At 51.9% G+C, this 22634-nt stretch overlaps 1 protein-coding gene across 4 annotated transcripts in view; it reads left to right on the top strand.

Annotated features, from left to right (window-relative positions):
• KALRN (kalirin RhoGEF kinase) overlaps positions 1-22634 on the top strand; it is a 263889-nt gene that overhangs the window by 216029 nt on the left and 25226 nt on the right. For all 4 annotated transcript variants that reach the window (XM_075829015.1, XM_075829014.1, XM_075829013.1 and 1 more), the window contains 3 exons: positions 2807-2866; positions 5815-5842; positions 10598-10763. In XM_075829015.1, coding sequence (XP_075685130.1) covers positions 2807-2866; positions 5815-5842; positions 10598-10763 — 254 coding nt within the window. The remainder of the gene's footprint in view (positions 1-2806; positions 2867-5814; positions 5843-10597; positions 10764-22634) is intronic.

Below are 22634 nucleotides of genomic sequence, written 5' to 3'. Positions count from 1 at the left end.
GGGTGTGGAGCGGGTCAGAAGGGGTGTGGAGCGGGTCGGAGGGGTGTGGAGCGGGTCGGAGGGGTGTGGAGCGGGTCGGAGGGGTGTGGAGCGGGTCGGAGGGGTGTGGAGCGGGTCGGAGGGGGGTGGAGCGGGTCGGAAAGGTGTGGAGAGGGTCGGAGGGGGGTGGAGCGGGTCGGAGAGGTGTGGAGGGGGGTGGAGCGGGTCGGAGAGGTGTGGAGAGGGTTGGAGGGGTGTTGGTCGGAGAGGTGTGGAGAGGGTCGGAGGGGTGTGGAGAGGGGTGGAGCGGGTCGGAGAGGGGTGGAGCGGGTCGGAGGGGTGTGGAGAGGGTCGGAGGGGTGTGGAGATGGTCGGAGGGGTGTGGAGCGGGTCTGAAGGGTGTGGAGAGGGTCTGAGGGGTGTGGAGAGGGTCTGAGGGGTGTGGAGCGGGTCTGAGGGTTGTGGAGAGGGTCGGAGGGGTGTGGAGCGGGTCGGAGGGGTGTGGAGCGGGTCGGAAGGGGTGTGGAGAGGGTCGGAAGGGGTGTGGAGCGGGTCGGAAGGGGTGTGGAGCGGGTCGGAAGGGGTGTGGAGCGGGTCAGAAGGGGTGTGGAGCGGGTCGGAGGGGTGTGGAGCGGGTCGGAGGGGTGTGGAGCGGGTCGGAGGGGTGTGGAGAGGGTCGGAGGGGGGTGGAGCGGGTCGGAAAGGTGTGGAGAGGGTCGGAGGGGGGTGGAGAGGGTCGGAGGGGGGTGGAGCGGGTCGGAAAGGTGTGGAGAGGTGTGGAGGGGGGTGGAGCGGGTCGGAGAGGTGTGGAGAGGGTTGGAGGGGTGTTGGTCGGAGAGGTGTGGAGAGGGTCGGAGGGGTGTGGAGAGGGGTGGAGCGGGTCGGAGAGGGGTGGAGCGGGTCGGAGGGGTGTGGAGAGGGTCGGAGGGGTGTGGAGATGGTCGGAGGGGTGTGGAGCGGGTCTGAAGGGTGTGGAGAGGGTCTGAGGGGTGTGGAGAGGGTCTGAGGGGTGTGGAGCGGGTCGGAAGGGGTGTGGAGCGGGTCGGAGGGGTGTGGAGCGGGTCGGAGGGGTGTGGAGCGGGTCGGAGGGGTGTGGAGCGGGTCGGAGGGGTGTGGAGCGGGTCGGAGGGGTGTGGAGAGGGTCGGAGGGGGGTGGAGCGGGTCGGAAAGGTGTGGAGAGGGTCGGAGGGGGGTGGAGCGGGTCGGAGAGGTGTGGAGGGGGGTGGAGCGGGTCGGAGAGGTGTGGAGAGGGTTGGAGGGGTGTTGGTCGGAGAGGTGTGGAGAGGGTCGGAGGGGTGTGGAGAGGGGTGGAGCGGGTCGGAGAGGGGTGGAGCGGGTCGGAGGGGTGTGGAGAGGGTCGGAGGGGTGTGGAGATGGTCGGAGGGGTGTGGAGCGGGTCTGAAGGGTGTGGAGAGGGTCTGAGGGGTGTGGAGAGGGTCTGAGGGGTGTGGAGCGGGTCTGAGGGTTGTGGAGAGGGTCGGAGGGGTGTGGAGAGGGTCGGAAGGGATTGTAGAGGTGTGGAGCGGGTCGGAGGTGGGTGGAGCGGGTCGGAGAGGGCCGGAGGGGGGTGGAGCGGGTCGGAGAGGTGTGGAGAGGGTCGGAGGAGTGTGGGTTGGAGAGGTGTGGAGAGGGTCGGAGGTGTGTGGAGAGGGTCGGAGGTGGGTGGAGCGGGTCGGAGGTGGGTGGAGCGGGTCGGAGGGGGGTGGAGCGGGTCGGAGAGGTGTGGAGAGGGTCGGAGGGGGATGGAGAGGGCCTAAAGGTCTGACGGCGGCCTTTTCCTTCTTCCTTTACAGAATATATGCACGCTCACCTGAGCCAATCGTACATGTGTATGGGGGGATCGGGAGGAATAGGTGGCGGCTGAAAGGTCGTTCCGCTGTCAGATATGTCATCTTCGTGGCCAGCCGTACATCTGCAGGACTCGGACTTCTATCACTGAAGACCTGCGGGGGGTCTGGGTATTAATACGTTTGCATTTTGGCCGCCTGATACCGGACTTCGGGAGAATTCACACACAGCAGATTTGTAGTAGAAATTTCTGCGACTGAAAATCCGTTGTATTTTTCTGAATGTGATCGTTTCTACAACAAATCTGCTGCGTGTGAATTCTCCCTTAGGGTAAGAACAAGCACAGCGTGTTCAGGGCGGATATTCTGCGTCAACCTGCACAGCGTCTCCGCCGTGAACACCGCAGGGAATGCCGTCGGAAAAACCGTACCACATTGTGGTGCGTTTTTCAGGCCGAATTTCCACTGGGGAAAGCAAAAAAGAAAAACGTTCATACTTACCCCCTCCCTCTCTTCTGTGCGTGGTCCGGCCTCCTGGGATGATGTTTCCTGTGATTGGCTGCAGTGGTCACATGGGATGAAGCGTCATCTCAGGAGGCCGGACTGGAGAAGAAGCAGTGAACTTTGGGTGAGTATAACTTTTTTTTTCTTGCAATTTTTGCATCGGAATCGCTGCAATTCCAACGCAAAAATCGCGACACACACCACTTTGTTACGGGTTTAAGCACCACATTGAATTCAACAGGGAAAACCAGCAACACAAGCAGCGATTCCGCAGCATTAATTGACACGCTGCGGCTGAAGAAACCGCACCGCAGGTCAATGTATGCGTTTTTTTGGCGGATACTTCGGCCACGGATTGTCGCGTCCTTGGGATCTGTTACAATACAGGGGCTCAGTGTCTGTCCGGGAGTGCGGTTTCTTCCTTTCGTAACCGTATTCACCACCTCTGTGACTTTTGCCGCTAACGTTCTCTTTTTCCTGATATTTTGCGTGTTTATTTCTCATTAATCTTTTTCTTGCTTCACTCGGCTGGACAGGATCACAACAGCTCAGAGGAGTCCGAGTGCGATGACTTTGACCCCAGTGCTAGTATGGAGGTAGGATGCTGGGGGTCATTCTCCGTACTGTGGGGGAGGGGCTGGAATCATAACTAATGGAAATTATTAGCGCCGGGGGTGGAGACTTAACGTGATGGATGGGTGACGACCTGTGCAGGGAAACCAGGAGACGTCACAACTACAGGGATAAAGGGTGGTGGGCGCACATGGGGGAGGGGCAGTAAGTAGAGGGGGTGTCTTGGACCCACCTGAGGAGATGATTTTGGGGGTCACCTCTCATCTCTACAGATCTGGTTTATGTCACTATTACAGCATCGTACGTTATACACCCACATTGTGACACCGAACGCCCGTCACCCGCCCCACTATCTGCTTAATTGGACATCAGGGGCCCGATAGCGTCAGAACCTGGAGGACGCCCACGCACGGATATACTGCCCTGTCCACATCTGAACCTATGACCCCAGGACCACCGCGCCCCGGGCAGAACCAATCCTAAACCTTGTTACTTTCTCCACTCCGACCGTTTAGAATGAATTACGTTTTTTCTGTTACCAAAAAGTGGCGTCAAAATGACCAGACGTGCGCCGAGTGCCCATAATCGCTGCGCAGGTGTGAGGAGCCGCTCAATGACTAGAGAAATGTCGCATCTACTGCTGACCGTTCATGAGACGTTGTCAATCGCCATTAAATATGGCCACGCCCCCACACTAAATACAATGGCGGCCAGATGGCGTAATCGCAAAGCCAACGACTGGACCATCGGGGACTGGAGAAAGGGCTCTGATGTAATGGAGGGGTCAGAAGAGTCTATTGACCAGTCATGTGTGACGTCAGCATTACCGGGGTGTGGGGGTTCCCTGACCTCTGAACAGCGCCGGTCCTCAGTAACGTGTCTGGAGGTGACTGGAGAGTTTGACGCGTCTATAGACACCAGTGGAAGACAGATGGCGCCAGAGCTCTGGTCACTGGCAACCTCCATGACACTGCCATCTAGTGGACAGATCCGCTACTACCACGGTCCTATATTACTAAACCAGATATTGCCGTGTAAGGGCCAGTTCACACTGAACGTCCGAAAATGCCTCCCATTGATTTCAATAGGAGGTGGAGGCGTTTTTTTCCCGCGAGAGGAAAAACCGGCTCACGGGAAAAAGAAGGGACATGCATTATTTTTGGGTGTTTACGCTTCTGACCTCTCATTGACATCAATGGGAGGCAGAAGAAGCGTATTTCGCTGTGTTTTTTGCCCGGCGTGCAGGCAGAGCAAAATCTGCCTCAAAATTCCAAACGGAATAGGCCATGTTAGCTAGGACACGCTTGGCAAAAAACGTCTGAGCGTACGGAGCTGCTTTCAAGGGTAAACGGCTCCTGATTTTCAGACGTTTTTTTTGCCACTAGCGTTTTTCACTTTAGAGCTGTTTGGAGCTGTTTTTCTATAGAGTCAATGAAAAATGGCTCCAAAAACGTCTCAAGACGTGACATGCACTTCTTTTTCGCGGGCGTTTTTTTACGCAGCCGTTTTTCAGAACGGCTGCGTAAAAAAAGTCCCGTCGGAACAGAACGCCGGTTTTCCCATTGAAATCAATGGGCAGATATTTGGAGACGTTCTGTTTCCGATCTTTTTGCCCGTTTTTCGGCCCGAAAATAAGCGGTGTGACCATACGCTCATCATCCCACCGCGCCGACCAGACGCCGCTGAGCTCTCCAGCCGCAGTCACATATGGAAGAGGAGACTGGTTATTGGTCACATGGCGTAAATGGGTCTTATCGATGGTTTTTATTCATTATACGGCGTTTCAGGAACTTTGTGAGGATGTAACTAATGATAAATAACTAATAAATGCGACGCCACGAAAATCCGACATTTGAAATATTTTCCATTAATTCTTTAGTGTTTCCAGATTACCCCCCCCCCCACTGCTCTGTCTGCTATATCATCCTTGGCACACTAGCCCCACCTCCTAGTTATGCCCCACCTCCTAGTTATGCCCCACCTCCTAGTTATGCCCCACCTCCTAGTTATGCCCCACCTTCTAGTTATGCCCCACCTTCTAGTTATGCCCCACCTCCTAGTTATGCCCCACCTCCTAGTTATGCCCCACCTCCTAGTTATGCCCCACCTTCTAGTTATGCCCCACCTCCTAGTTATGCCCCACCTCCTAGTTATGCCCCACCTTCTAGTTATGCCCCACCTCCTAGTTATGCCCCACCTCCTAGTTATGCCCCACCTTCTAGTTATGCCCCACCTCCTAGTTATGCCCCACCTCCTAGTTATGCCCCACCTCCTAGTTATGCCCCACCTCCTAGTTATGCCCCACCTTCTAGTTATGCCCCACCTCCTAGTTATGCCCCACCTTCTAGTTATGCCCCACCTCCTAGTTATGCCCCACCTCCTAGTTATGCCCCACCCCCTTGGTTACCTGCCCATTAAAATGAAAATAATGAGAAAATTAACCCTGTGTTTTCTGCGGCTTTACTATAACACTGATTGTAAGGAACATGGATTAGATCTGGGAGATTACAGTTGGGCCTGCGCTTTGTTCGGTCGACAGCTATTCCTAACGACTCCTGCGCTCTCAATAGGGAGGAGAAAAGCGCCTGTCAGACTCCTCCGGCAGCTGCTTATCTCCTCACCAACAAAAGGATCGGACATATTGCAATCTAACATTCCCAACCCCCCCCCCCCATCTGCCATCGGGGGAGGGTCAGGATGCCGCCATACACATCAGATAGTCGACCAACTCGCGTCAAACGTATCTGTACAAACGCGGGGGGAGAATCTGTTATAACACATTTGTAATTTTACTTTTTGTCCCCCCTTTTCGTTCTGTAACTGGGACGTGGACAAGGTGTTAGCGGTCGGTGCGGAGCGTCGCTGCCCTGGGGGGCTGTGGTCTGCGGCTCCTGGGAGGGGGGCACTTTTATATGTTTCTTATCATCATTCGGTGACTGAGAAGGAATCTACTTTCTCTTTTTTCTTTTAGATCATGAATCCAAACTTCATACAGGAAGGTGAGTGATGACGAGGATTTATTGCTGTAATATTAGATTATATCTATGAAAATGTAAGTATCGCCCCCCCCCCCCACTCCAGCGCAGTGCGGGTTACATACCACCTACATTCAGAGAATTATCAGTGGCACGGTGCCCCCATCACAGCACCGTTACCCCTTACCAACCTCCTGCACTGTGCAGGGAGTGATGCTGCCCTCTGCTGTCTGCACCTGGTAAAGCAAGTCATGTCTCACTGACAGAAGGTTATCCTTAAAGGGAACCTGTCACCAGCCTTTCACCTATAGAACTTCACTTATCCCTCACCGGCCGCTGCTATCAAAGGTTCATTGCCGTTATCCTCGCTCCTAAACTCCTCCTCCGACTGTAAATAACGCTCTGCAAACATTTTGCGCCTTTTATCGTAATAATCCGGTGCCCTGTTTTACGCTCACCCCAGAGGAGGACATCAATGCACAAGCGCGGTATATCGTGTGCTGGGGGGACGTGAGGAGCTGTCAATCAAAAGTAAGGAGGCGGGGTCAACCCGGAAAGACTTGAGGAATGAAGATTTGACTCTCTTCTGCTCATTAGCATACGGTGCGGGAACACTAAAAAACTGAAGCGACTAAGAAGACAATTACAGGTTATGATGATCTTTCACCCACCACCACCTGATACTGCTGGTTTAACAGGTGAAATGCTGGGGACAGGTTCCCTTTAAAGGTAATGTCCACCCATGAACACCATCTCTGTACTAATAAATAATATATCTCTTAAGGGTTCGGATCCATTTTTCTGATACAGAGCTCCAAATCTCCTGCATATACAGTTACATTATAAGTTTTTAAGATTCTGCAGCCTGCAGCCACCACCAGGGGGAGCTCACTACATTCAGATATATACATCTCCAATATAGTTACATAATAACATTCTGCTACCTGCAGCCACCACCAGGGGGAGCTCACTACATACAGATATATACAGCTCCCATAGTGTTACATGATAACATTCTGCTGCCTGCGGCCACCACTAGGGGGAGCTCACTACATTCAGATATATACATCTCCCATAGAGTTACATGATGATATTCTGCTGCCTGCAGCCACCACTAGGGGGCAGCTCACTACATACAGATATATACATCTCCAATATAGTTACATAATAACATTCTGCTACCTGCAGCCACCACCAGGGAGAGCTCACTACATACAGATATATACAGCTCCCATAGTGTTACATGATAACATTCTGCTGCCTGCGGCCACCACTAGGGGGAGCTCACTACATACAGATATATACAGCACCCATAAAGTTACATAATAACATTCTGCTGCCTGCAGCCACCACTAGGGGGAGCTCACTACATACAGATATATACAGCTTCCATAGAGTTACATGATAACATTCTGCTGTCTCAGCCACCACTAGGGGGAGCTCACTACATACAGATATATACAGCTCCCATAGAGATACATGATAATATTCTGCTGCCTGCAGTCACCACTAGGGGGAGCTCACTACATACAGATATATACAGCTCCCGTAGAGATACATGATAACATTCTGCTGCCTGCAGCCACCACTAGGGGGAGCTCACTACATACAGATATATACAGCTCCCGTAGAGATACATGATAACATTCTGCTGCCTGCAGCCACCACTAGGGGGAGCTCACTACATACAGATATATACAGCTCCCATAGAGTTACATGATATAATTCTACTGCCTGCATCCACCACTAGGGGGAGCTCACTACATACAGATATATACAGCTCCCATAGATATAGATGATATAATTCTACTGCCTGCATCCACCACTAGGGGGAGCTCACTACATACAGATATATAAATCTTCCATAGAGTTACATGATAACATTCTGCTGCCTGCAGCCACCACTAGGAGGAGCTCACTACATACAGATATATACAGCTCCCATAGAGTTACATGATAACAGTCTACTGCCTGCAGTCACCACTAGGAGGAGCTCACTACATACATATATATACAGCACCCATAAAGTTACATAATAACATTCTACTGCCTGCAGACACCACTAGGGGGAGTTCACTACATACAGATATATACAGCTCCCATAGAGTTATATGATAACATTCTACTGCCTGCAGACACCACTAGGGGGAGCTCACTACATACAGATATATACAGCTCCCATAGAGTTACATGATAACATTCTACTGCCTGCAGACACCACTTTCGGGAGTTCACTACATACAGATATATACAGCTTCCATAGAGTTACATGATAACATTCTGCTGTCTGCAGCCACCACTAGGGGGAGCTCACTACATACAGATATATACAGCTCCCATAGAGTTACATGATAACATTCTGATACCTACAGCCAACACTTGAGGGAGCTCAGTACATACAGATATATACAGCACCCATAAAGTTACATGATATCATTCTACTGCCTGCAGACACCACTAGGGGAAGCTCACTACATACAGATATATACAGCTCCCATAAAGTTACATGATATCATTCTACTGCCTGCAGCCACCACTAGGGGGAGCTCACTACATACAGATATATACAGCTCCCGTAGAGGTACATGATAACATTCTGCTACCTGCAGTCACCACTAGGAGGAGCTCACTACATACAGATATATACAGCTCCCGTAGAGATACATGATAACATTCTGCTGTCTCAGCCACCACTAGGGGGAGCTCACTACATACAGATATATACAGCTCCCATAGAGATACATGATAATATTCTGCTGCCTGCAGTCACCACTAAGAGGAGCTCACTACATACAGATATATACAGCTCCCATAGAGTTACATGATATAATTCTACTGCCTGCATCCACCACTAGGGGGAGCTCACTACATACAGATATATACAGCTCCCATAGATTTACATGATATAATTCTACTGCCTGCATCCACCACTAGGGGGAGCTCACTACATACAGATATATAAATCTTCCATAGAGTTACATGATAACATTCTGCTGCCTGCAGCCACCACTAGGAGGAGCTCACTACATACAGATATATACAGCTCCCATAGAGTTACATGATAACAGTCTACTGCCTGCAGTCACCACTAGGAGGAGCTCACTACATACATATATATACAGCACCCATAAAGTTACATAATAACATTCTACTGCCTGCAGACACCACTAGGGGGAGTTCACTACATACAGATATATGCAGCTCCCATAGAGTTATATGATAACATTCTACTGCCTGCAGACACCACTAGGGGGAGCTCACTACATACAGATATATACAGCTCCCATAGAGTTACATGATAACATTCTACTGCCTGCAGACACCACTTTCGGGAGTTCACTACATACAGATATATACAGCTTCCATAGAGTTACATGATAACATTCTGCTGTCTGCAGCCACCACTAGGGGGAGCTCACTACATACAGATATATACAGCTCCCATAGAGTTACATGATAACATTCTGATACCTACAGCCAACACTTGAGGGAGCTCAGTACATACAGATATATACAGCACCCATAAAGTTACATGATATCATTCTACTGCCTGCAGACACCACTAGGGGAAGCTCACTACATACAGATATATACAGCTCCCATAAAGTTACATGATATCATTCTACTGCCTGCAGCCACCACTAGGGGGAGCTCACTACATACAGATATATACAGCTCCCGTAGAGATACATGATAACATTCTGCTACCTGCAGTCACCACTAGGAGGAGCTCACTACATACAGATATATACAGCTCCCGTAGAGATACATGATAACATTCTGCTGTCTCAGCCACCACTAGTGGGAGCTCACTACATACATATATATACAGCTCCCATAGAGTTACATGATATCATTCTACTGCCTGCAGCCACCACTAGGAGGAGCTCACTACATACATATATATACAGCTCCCATAGAGTTACATGATAACATTCTACTGCCTGCAGACACCACTAGGGGGAGCTGACTACATACAGATATATACAGCTCCCATAGAGATACATGATAACATTCTGCTATCTACAGCCATCACTAGAGGGAGCTCACTACATACAGATATATACAGCTCCCATAGAGTTACATAATAATATTCTCCTGCCAGCAGCCACCACTAGAGGGAGCTCACTACATACATACATATATATATATATACAGCTCCCATAGAGATACATGATAACATTCTGCTACCTACAGCCATCACTAGAGGGAGCTCACTACATACAGATATATACAGCTCCCATAGAGTTACATGATAACATTCTGCTACCTGTAGCCACCACTAGGGGGAGCTCACTACATACATATATATACAGCTCCCATAAAGTTACATAATAACATTCTACTGCCTGCAGCCACCACTAGGGGGAGCTCACTACATACAGATATATACAGCTCCCATAGAGATACATGATAACATTCTGCTGCCTGCAGCCACCACTAGGGGGAGCTCACTACATACAGATATATACAGCTCCCATAGAGATACATGATAACATTCTGTTACATGAAGCCACAGGCAGCACATTTTCTCGTCTGTATTCTGAATTTGACACTACAAGAGTCTTGAAATCTGGCATTGTCACCCACAGCTGCCAATGAGATTGCCGCGTTCATCTCTCCAGTGTAGGTTAGGTAATTAAAGCAGTGACCTGATTGGCTGCTCTGGGTAATGCCTGTAGATTTCCTCTGCTTTGGTCTCGTGGATTGCAGTCACGCTCAGTCTTAATACATGACCCCATCCTACGTGTCTAAGTCTGAGGTTTATGATTTTCACAGTGGCCCCGGAGTTCCTCCTAAACCTGGAGGACATCATCTGTGTAGTGGGCGACACTGTGACGTTACATTGTAAGGTGTGTGGACGACCGAAGCCGAGTGTCACGTGGAAAGGGCCGGATCAGAGCGTCCTGGATGGAGACAGCAGCGCCTACACGATGACGGCCGGGTGAGCCATAAAGTGTCATCATTGTATAATGAACCGTTCTGTAACTTCATAATAGACTTTGTGTTTTGATTTCTTACCATTTTCAAGATCTCTGCTTGCTGTGAGTGAATCAAACCCTTATTGTCTGAATTAAGGGGCTGAAAACCTGTCGTGATCTAATATTTTTGTTAAAGGCTTTTGAAATCGTTTTTTTGTTGTATTTTTATCTAATTCTGTCGGGTGCAACTTTCCAGATATAATATATAATAATCCGGCTGTTTATATCCCGTATACGGAGCGGCTGCGTCTAGCGCTGAGACCGGAATCCGCCAGGTCTGCGGGACGGGTTATGAACTTAGATGTGATCGGTAAGGCCGGGTTCCTACGAAGCGTAAACGCTGCGGAATTCTGTGCAGAAATTGCGCAGCATTTACAGTAGCAGCAAAGTGGATGAGATTTAGAAAATCTTCCCACGCTGCGGAAAAAACCGCAGCGTAAACGTTAATAACTTGACCTGCGGTGCGGAATTTAAATCCATGTCAGTTTATGCTGCGTTTCCGTTGCAGGTTTTCCACATTGATTTTAATGGGGATGCAAAACCCGCAGCAGAAAGCCGGTCGTAGCGGCGTAATCACAGCGTTTACCCCACGAAAATCCAGACGTCGGAAGAGAAAAATAACACACTTACCCAGAACGCCCCCCTTCTTCCTTCAGTCCGGCCTCCCTGGATGACGTTGCGTCCCATGTGACCGCTGCAGCCAATCACAGGCCAATCACAGGCTGCAGCGTCACATGGCCTGAAACGTCATCCAGGGAGGCCGGAGCGGACGTCGGAGGGGGGGGGTAAGTATGAACGACTTTCCTCCGCAGCGGAATTGTGGTGAGATTTTTCGACGTAATGTCCTGCGGGTTCCAGGTCGGACACGCTGCGTGATTTTTACGCAGCCTCTCCGTCCCATGGGAACCCGGCCTAATAGCGCAATCCTGCGTGTCAGACACACGCTGGACCCGCTGTCACTGAACCTGTCAGTCCCACTGACGTGACGGGTAAAGAATTCAGAGCTAGATACGGACGCTCTCTATATACAGGATACGGCCGCTCTACATACAGGATACGGACGCTCTACATACAGGATACGGCCGCGCTCTACATACAGGATACGGCCGCTCTACATACAGGATACGGCCGCTCTCTACATACAGGATACGGCCGCTCTACATACAGGATACGGCCGCGCTCTACATACAGGATACGGCCCCTCTCTCTATACAGGATACGGCCGCTCTCTACATACAGGATACGGCCGCTCTCTACATACAGGATACGGCCGCTCTCTCTACATACAGGATACGGCCGCTCTACATACAGGATACGGCCGCTCTACATACAGGATACGGCCGCTCTCTACATACAGGATACGGCCGCTCTACATACAGGATACGGCCGCTCTCTACATACAGGATACGGCCCCTCTCTCTATACAGGATACGGCCGCTCTCTACATACAGGATACGGCCGCTCTCTACATACAGGATACGGCCACTCTACACACAGGATACGGATGCTCTACATACAGGATACGGCCGCGCTCTACATACAGGATACGGCCGCTCTCTACATACAGGATACGGCCGCTCTCTACATACAGGATACGGCCGCTCTACATACAGGTTACGGCCGCTCTCTCTGTACAGGATAAGGCCGCTCTCTACATACAGGATACGGCCGCTCTACATACAGGATACGGCCGCTCTCTACATACAGGATACGGCCGCTCTCTCTATACAGGATACGGCCGCTCTCTACATACAGGATACGGCCGCTCTCTATACAGGATACGGCCTCTCTCTACATACAGGATACGGCCGCACTCTATACAGGATACGGCCGCTCTCTACATACAGGATACGGCCGCTCTCTCTATACAGGATACGGCCGCTCTCTACATACAGGATACGGCCGCTCTCTATACAGGATACGGCCTCTCTCTACATACAGGATACGGCCGCTCTCTACATACAGGATACGGCCGCTCTCTACATACAGGATACGGCCGCTCTCTATACAGGATACGGCTGCTCTCTACATACAGGATACAGCCGCTCTCTATACAGGATACGGCCGCTCTCTATATACAGGATACGGCCGCTCTCTCTATACAGGATACGGCCGCTCTCTACATACAGGATACGGCCGCTCTCTACATACAGGATACGGCCGCACTCTATACAGGATACGGCCGCTCTCTACATACAGGATACGGCCGCTCTCTATACAGGATACGGCCGCTCTCTATACAGGATACGGCCGCTCTCTACATACAGGATACGGCCGCTCTCTATACAGGATACGGCCGCTCTTTACATACAGGATACGGCCGCTCTCTATACAGGATACGGCCGCGCTCTACATACAGGATACGGCCGCGCTCTACATACAGGATACGGCCACTCTCTATATACAGGATACAGCCGCTCTACATACAGGATACGGCCACTCTACATACAGGATACGGCCGCCTTCTACATACAGGATACGGACCCTCTACATACAGGATACGGCCGCTCTCTACATACAGGATATGGCCTCTCTCTACATACAGGATATGGCCGCTCTCTCTATACAGGATACGGCCGCTCTCTACATACAGGATACGGCCGCTCTCTCTATACAGGATACGGCCGCTCTCTCTATACAGGATACGGCCGCTCTCTCTATACAGGATACGACCGCGCTCTACATGCAGGATACGGCCGCGCTCTACATGCAGGATACGGCCACTCTCTATATACAGGATACGGCCGCTCTCTACATACAGGATACGGCCGCTCTCTACATACAGGATACGGCCACTCTACACACAGGATACGGATGCTCTACATACAGGATACGGCTGCGCTCTACATACAGGATACGGCCGCTCTCTACATACAGGATACGGCCGCTCTCTACATACAGGATACGGCCGCTCTACATACAGGTTACGGCCGCTCTCTCTGTACAGGATAAGGCCGCTCTCTACGTACAGGATACGGCCGCTCTACATACAGGATACGGCCGCTCTCTACATACAGGATACAGCCGCTCTCTCTATACAGGATACGGCCGCTCTCTACATACAGGATACGGCCGCTCTCTATACAGGATACGGCCTCTCTCTACATACAGGATACGGCCGCACTCTATACAGGATACGGCCGCTCTCTACATACAGGATACGGCCGCTCTCTACATACAGGATACGGCCGCTCTCTATACAGGATACGGCTGCTCTCTACATACAGGATACGGCCGCTCTCTATACAGGATACGGCCGCTCTCTACATACAGGATACGGCCACTCTACATACAGGATACGGCCGCCTTCTACATACAGGATACGGACCCTCTACATACAGGATACGGCCGCTCTCTACATACAGGATACGGCCGCACTCTATACAGGATACGGCCGCTCTCTACATACAGGATACGGCCGCTCTCTATACAGGATACGGCCTCTCTCTACATACAGGATACGGCCGCACTCTATACAGGATACGGCCGCTCTCTACATACAGGATACGGCCGCTCTCTACATACAGGATACGGCCACTCTACACACAGGATACGGCCTCTCTCTACATACAGGATACGGCCGCACTCTATACAGGATACGGCCGCTCTCTACATACAGGATACGGCCGCTCTACATACAGGTTACGGCCGCTCTCTCTGTACAGGATAAGGCCGCTCTCTACATACAGGATACGGCCGCTCTACATACAGGATACGGCCGCTCTCTACATACAGGATACGGCCGCTCTCTCTATACAGGATACGGCCGCTCTCTACATACAGGATACGGCCGCTCTCTATACAGGATACGGCCTCTCTCTACATACAGGATACGGCCGCACTCTATACAGGATACGGCCGCTCTCTACATACAGGATACGGCCGCTCTCTACATACAGGATACGGCCGCTCTCTATACAGGATACGGCCGCTCTCTACATACAGGATACGGCCGCTCTCTATACAGGATACGGCCGCTCTCTACATACAGGATACGGCCGCTCTCTATACAGGATACGGCCGCTCTTTACATACAGGATACGGCCGCTCTCTATACAGGATACGGCCGCGCTCTACATACAGGATACGGCCGCGCTCTACATACAGGATACGGCCACTCTCTATATACAGGATACGGCCGCTCTAGATACAGGATACGGCCACTCTACATACAGGATACGGCCGCCTTCTACATACAGGATACGGACCCTCTACATACAGGATACGGCCGCTCTCTACATACAGGATATGGCCTCTCTCTACATACAGGATATGGCTGCTCTCTCTATACAGGATACGGCCGCTCTCTACATACAGGATACGGCCGCTCTCTCTATACAGGATACGGCCGCTCTCTCTATACAGGATACGGCCGCTCTCTCTATACAGGATACGACCGCGCTCTACATACAGGATACGGCCGCGCTCTACATGCAGGATACGGCCACTCTCTATATACAGGATACGGCCGCTCTCTACATACAGGATACGGCCGCTCTCTACATACAGGATACGGCCACTCTACACACAGGATACGGATGCTCTACATACAGGATACGGCCGCGCTCTACATACAGGATACGGCCGCTCTCTACATACAGGATACGGCTGCTCTCTACATACAGGATACGGCCGCTCTACATACAGGTTACGGCCGCTCTCTCTGTACAGGATAAGGCCGCTCTCTACATACAGGATACGGCCGCTCTACATACAGGATACGGCCGCTCTCTACATACAGGATACGGCCGCTCTCTCTATACAGGATACGGCCGCTCTCTACATACAGGATACGGCCGCTCTCTATACAGGATACGGCCTCTCTCTACATACAGGATACGGCCGCACTCTATACAGGATACGGCCGCGCTCTACATACAGGATACGGCCGCTCTCTACATACAGGATACGGCTGCTCTCTACATACAGGATACGGCCGCTCTACATACAGGTTACGGCCGCTCTCTCTGTACAGGATAAGGCCGCTCTCTACATACAGGATACGGCCGCTCTACATACAGGATACGGCCGCTCTCTACATACAGGATACGGCCGCTCTCTCTATACAGGATACGGCCGCTCTCTACATACAGGATACGGCCGCTCTCTATACAGGATACGGCCTCTCTCTACATACAGGATACGGCCGCACTCTATACAGGATACGGCCGCTCTCTACATACAGGATACGGCCGCTCTCTACATACAGGATACGGCCGCTCTCTATACAGGATACGGCTGCTCTCTACATACAGGATACGGCCGCTCTCTATACAGGATACGGCCGCTCTCTACATACAGGATACGGCCACTCTACATACAGGATACGGCCGCCTTCTACATACAGGATACGGACCCTCTACATACAGGATACGGCCGCTCTCTACATACAGGATATGGCCTCTCTCTACATACAGGATATGGCCGCTCTCTCTATACAGGATATGGCCGCTCTCTCTATACAGGATACGGCCGCTCTCTACATACAGGATACGGCCGCTCTCTCTATACAGGATACAGCCGCTCTCTCTATACAGGATACGACCGCGCTCTACATACAGGATACGGCCGCGCTCTACATGCAGGATACGGCCACTCTCTATATACAGGATACGGCCGCTCTCTACATACAGGATACGGCCGCTCTCTACATACAGGATACGGCCGCTCTCTACATACAGGATACGGCCGCTCTCTATACAGGATACGGCTGCTCTCTACATACAGGATACGGCTGCTCTCTACATACAGGATACGGCCGCTCTCTATATACAGGATACGGCCGCTCTCTACATACAGGATACGGCCGCGCTCTACATACAGGATACGGCCGCTCTCTATATACAGGATACGGCCGCTCTACATACAGGATACGGCCGCTCTCTACATACAGGATACGGACGCTCTCTACATACAGGATACGGCCGCTCTCTACATACAGGATACGGCCGCTCTCTATACAGGATACGGCCGCGCTCTACATACAGGATACGGCCACTCTCTATATACAGGATACGGCCGCTCTACATACAGGATACGGCCGCTCTACATACAGGATACGGCCACTCTACATACAGGATACGGCCGCCTTCTACATACAGGATACGGACCCTCTACATACAGGATACGGCCGCTCTCTACATACAGGATATGGCCTCTACATACAGGATATGGCCGCTCTCTCTATACAGGATACGGCCGCTCTCTCTATACAGGATACAGCCGCTCTCTCTATACAGGATACGACCGCGCTCTACATACAAGATACGGCCGCTCTCTACATACAGGATACGGCCGCGCTCTACATACAGGATACGGCCGCTCTCTACATACAGGATACGGCCGCTCTCTACATACAGGATACGGCCGCTCTACATACAGGTTACGGCCGCTCTCTCTGTACAGGATAAGGCCGCTCTCTACATACAGGATACGGCCGCTCTACATACAGGATACGGCCGCTCTCTACATACAGGATACGGCCGCTCTCTCTATACAGGATACGGCCGCTCTCTACATACAGGATACGGCCGCTCTCTATACAGGATACGGCCTCTCTCTACATACAGGATACGGCCGCACTCTATACAGGATACGGCCGCTCTCTACATACAGGATACGGCCGCTCTCTACATACAGGATACGGCCGCTCTCTCTATACAGGATACGACCGCTCTCTCTATACAAGATACGGCCGCGCTCTACATACAGGATACGGCCGCGCTCTACATACAGGATACGGCCACTCTCTATATACAGGATACGGCCGCTCTCTACATACAGGATACGGCCGCTCTCTACATACAGGATACGGCCACTCTACACACAGGATACGGATGCTCTACATACAGGATACGGCCGCGCTCTACATGCAGGATACGGCCACTCTCTATATACAGGATACGGCCGCTCTCTACATACAGGATACGGCCGCTCTCTACATACAGGATACGGCCGCTCTCTACATACAGGATACGGCCACTCTACACACAGGATACGGATGCTCTACATACAGGATACGGCCGCGCTCTACATACAGGATACGGCCGCTCTCTACATACAGGATACGGCCGCTCTCTACATACAGGATACGGCCGCTCTACATACAGGTTACGGGGTTCTCTCTGTACAGGATAAGGCCGCTCTCTACATACAGGATACGGCCGCTCTACATACAGGATACGGCCGCTCTCTACATACAGGATACGGCCGCTCTCTCTATACAGGATACGGCCGCTCTCTACATACAGGATACGGCCGCTCTCTACATACAGGATACGGCCGCTCTCTACATACAGGATACGGCCGCACTCTATACAGGATACGGCCGCTCTCTACATACAGGATACGGCCGCGCTCTACATACAGGATACGGCCGCTCTCTTTATACAGGATACGGCCGCTCTCTACATACAGGATACGGCCGCTCTCTATACAGGATACGGCCGCTCTCTACATACAGGATACGGCCGCTCTCTACATACAGGATACGGCCGCTCTCTACATACAGGATACGGCCGCTCTCTACATACAGGATACGGCCGCGCTCTACATACAGGATACGGCCGCTCTCTATATACAGGATACGGCCGCTCTACATACAGGATACGGCCGCTCTCTACATACAGGATACGGACGCTCTCTACATACAGGATACGGCCGCTCTCTATACAGGATACGGCCGCGCTCTACATACAGGATACGGCCGCGCTCTACATACAGGATACGGCCGCGCTCTACATACAGGATACGGCCGCTCTCTACATACAGGATACGGCCGCTCTCTACATACAGGATACGGCCGCGCTCTACATACAGGATACGGCCGCTCTCTATATACAGGATACGGCCGCTCTACATACAGGATACGGCCGCTCTCTACATACAGGATACGGACGCTCTCTACATACAGTATACGGCCGCTCTCTACATACAGGATACGGCCGCTCTCTATACAGGATACGGCCGCGCTCTACATACAGGATACGGCCGCGCTCTACATACAGGATACGGCCGCGCTCTACATACAGGATACGGCCGCGCTCTACATACAGGATACGGCCGCACTCTACATACAGGATACGGCCGCTCTCTACATACAGGATACGGCCGCTCTACATACAGGTTACGGGGCTCTCTCTGTACAGGATAAGGCCGCTCTCTACATACAGGATACGGCCGCTCTACATACAGGATACGGATGCTCTACATACAGGATACGGCCGCGCTCTACATACAGGATACGGCCGCTCTCTACATACAGGATACGGCCGCTCTCTACATACAGGATACGGCCGCTCTACATACAGGTTACGGCCGCTCTCTCTGTACAGGATAAGGCCGCTCTCTACATACAGGATACGGCCGCTCTACATACAGGATACGGCCGCTCTCTACATACAGGATACGGCCGCTCTCTCTATACAGGATACGGCCGCTCTCTACATACAGGATACGGCCGCTCTCTATACAGGATACGGCCTCTCTCTACATACAGGATACGGCCGCACTCTATACAGGATACGGCCGCTCTCTACATACAGGATACGGCCGCTCTCTCTATACAGGATACGGCCGCTCTCTACATACAGGATACGGCCGCTCTCTATACAGGATACGGCCTCTCTCTACATACAGGATACGGCCGCTCTCTACATACAGGATACGGCCGCTCTCTACATACAGGATACGGCCGCTCTCTATACAGGATACGGCTGCTCTCTACATACAGGATACAGCCGCTCTCTATACAGGATACGGCCGCTCTCTATATACAGGATACGGCCGCTCTCTCTATACAGGATACGGCCGCTCTCTACATACAGGATACGGCCGCTCTCTACATACAGGATACGGCCGCACTCTATACAGGATACGGCCGCTCTCTACATACAGGATACGGCCGCTCTCTATACAGGATACGGCCGCTCTCTATACAGGATACGGCCGCTCTCTACATACAGGATACGGCCGCTCTCTATACAGGATACGGCCGCTCTTTACATACAGGATACGGCCGCTCTCTATACAGGATACGGCCGCGCTCTACATACAGGATACGGCCGCGCTCTACATACAGGATACGGCCACTCTCTATATACAGGATACAGCCGCTCTACATACAGGATACGGCCACTCTACATACAGGATACGGCCGCCTTCTACATACAGGATACGGACCCTCTACATACAGGATACGGCCGCTCTCTACATACAGGATATGGCCTCTCTCTACATACAGGATATGGCCGCTCTCTCTATACAGGATACGGCCGCTCTCTACATACAGGATACGGCCGCTCTCTCTATACAGGATACGGCCGCTCTCTCTATACAGGATACGGCCGCTCTCTCTATACAGGATACGACCGCGCTCTACATGCAGGATACGGCCGCGCTCTACATGCAGGATACGGCCACTCTCTATATACAGGATACGGCCGCTCTCTACATACAGGATACGGCCGCTCTCTACATACAGGATACGGCCACTCTACACACAGGATACGGATGCTCTACATACAGGATACGGCTGCGCTCTACATACAGGATACGGCCGCTCTCTACATACAGGATACGGCCGCTCTCTACATACAGGATACGGCCGCTCTACATACAGGTTACGGCCGCTCTCTCTGTACAGGATAAGGCCGCTCTCTACGTACAGGATACGGCCGCTCTACATACAGGATACGGCCGCTCTCTACATACAGGATACGGCCGCTCTCTCTATACAGGATACGGCCGCTCTCTACATACAGGATACGGCCGCTCTCTATACAGGATACGGCCTCTCTCTACATACAGGATACGGCCGCACTCTATACAGGATACGGCCGCTCTCTACATACAGTATACGGCCGCTCTCTACATACAGGATACGGCCGCTCTCTATACAGGATACGGCTGCTCTCTACATACAGGATACGGCCGCTCTCTATACAGGATACGGCCGCTCTCTACATACAGGATACGGCCACTCTACATACAGGATACGGCCGCCTTCTACATACAGGATACGGACCCTCTACATACAGGATACGGCCGCTCTCTACATACAGGATACGGCCGCACTCTATACAGGATACGGCCGCTCTCTACATACAGGATACGGCCGCTCTCTATACAGGATACGGCCTCTCTCTACATACAGGATACGGCCGCACTCTATACAGGATACGGCCGCTCTCTACATACAGGATACGGCCGCTCTCTACATACAGGATACGGCCACTCTACACACAGGATACGGCCTCTCTCTACATACAGGATACGGCCGCACTCTATACAGGATACGGCCGCTCTCTACATACAGGATACGGCCGCTCTACATACAGGTTACGGCCGCTCTCTCTGTACAGGATAAGGCCGCTCTCTACATACAGGATACGGCCGCTCTACATACAGGATACGGCCGCTCTCTACATACAGGATACGGCCGCTCTCTCTATACAGGATACGGCCGCTCTCTACATACAGGATACGGCCGCTCTCTATACAGGATACGGCCTCTCTCTACATACAGGATACGGCCGCACTCTATACAGGATACGGCCGCTCTCTACATACAGGATACGGCCGCTCTCTACATACAGGATACGGCCGCTCTCTATACAGGATACGGCCGCTCTCTACATACAGGATACGGCCGCTCTCTATACAGGATACGGCCGCTCTCTACATACAGGATACGGCCGCTCTCTATACAGGATACGGCCGCTCTTTACATACAGGATACGGCCGCTCTCTATACAGGATACGGCCGCGCTCTACATACAGGATACGGCCGCGCTCTACATACAGGATACGGCCACTCTCTATATACAGGATACGGCCGCTCTAGATACAGGATACGGCCACTCTACATACAGGATACGGCCGCCTTCTACATACAGGATACGGACCCTCTACATACAGGATACGGCCGCTCTCTACATACAGGATATGGCCTCTCTCTACATACAGGATATGGCTGCTCTCTCTATACAGGATACGGCCGCTCTCTACATACAGGATACGGCCGCTCTCTCTATACAGGATACGGCCGCTCTCTCTATACAGGATACGGCCGCTCTCTCTATACAGGATACGACCGCGCTCTACATACAGGATACGGCCGCGCTCTACATGCAGGATACGGCCACTCTCTATATACAGGATACGGCCGCTCTCTACATACAGGATACGGCCGCTCTCTACATACAGGATACGGCCACTCTACACACAGGATACGGATGCTCTACATACAGGATACGGCCGCGCTCTACATACAGGATACGGCCGCTCTCTACATACAGGATACGGCTGCTCTCTACATACAGGATACGGCCGCTCTACATACAGGTTACGGCCGCTCTCTCTGTACAGGATAAGGCCGCTCTCTACATACAGGATACGGCCGCTCTACATACAGGATACGGCCGCTCTCTACATACAGGATACGGCCGCTCTCTCTATACAGGATACGGCCGCTCTCTACATACAGGATACGGCCGCTCTCTATACAGGATACGGCCTCTCTCTACATACAGGATACGGCCGCACTCTATACAGGATACGGCCGCTCTCTACATACAGGATACGGCCGCTCTCTACATACAGGATACGGCCGCTCTCTATACAGGATACGGCTGCTCTCTACATACAGGATACGGCCGCTCTCTATACAGGATACGGCCGCTCTCTACATACAGGATACGGCCACTCTACATACAGGATACGGCCGCCTTCTACATACAGGATACGGACCCTCTACATACAGGATACGGCCGCTCTCTACATACAGGATATGGCCTCTCTCTACATACAGGATATGGCCGCTCTCTCTATACAGG

The sequence above is a fragment of the Rhinoderma darwinii genome, chromosome 6, assembly GCF_050947455.1.
Source record: "Rhinoderma darwinii isolate aRhiDar2 chromosome 6, aRhiDar2.hap1, whole genome shotgun sequence".
Lineage (NCBI taxonomy): Eukaryota > Metazoa > Chordata > Amphibia > Anura > Rhinodermatidae > Rhinoderma > Rhinoderma darwinii.
Note: the sequence above shows the minus strand (reverse complement) of the source record. Positions and strands in the feature narration are given on the sequence as shown.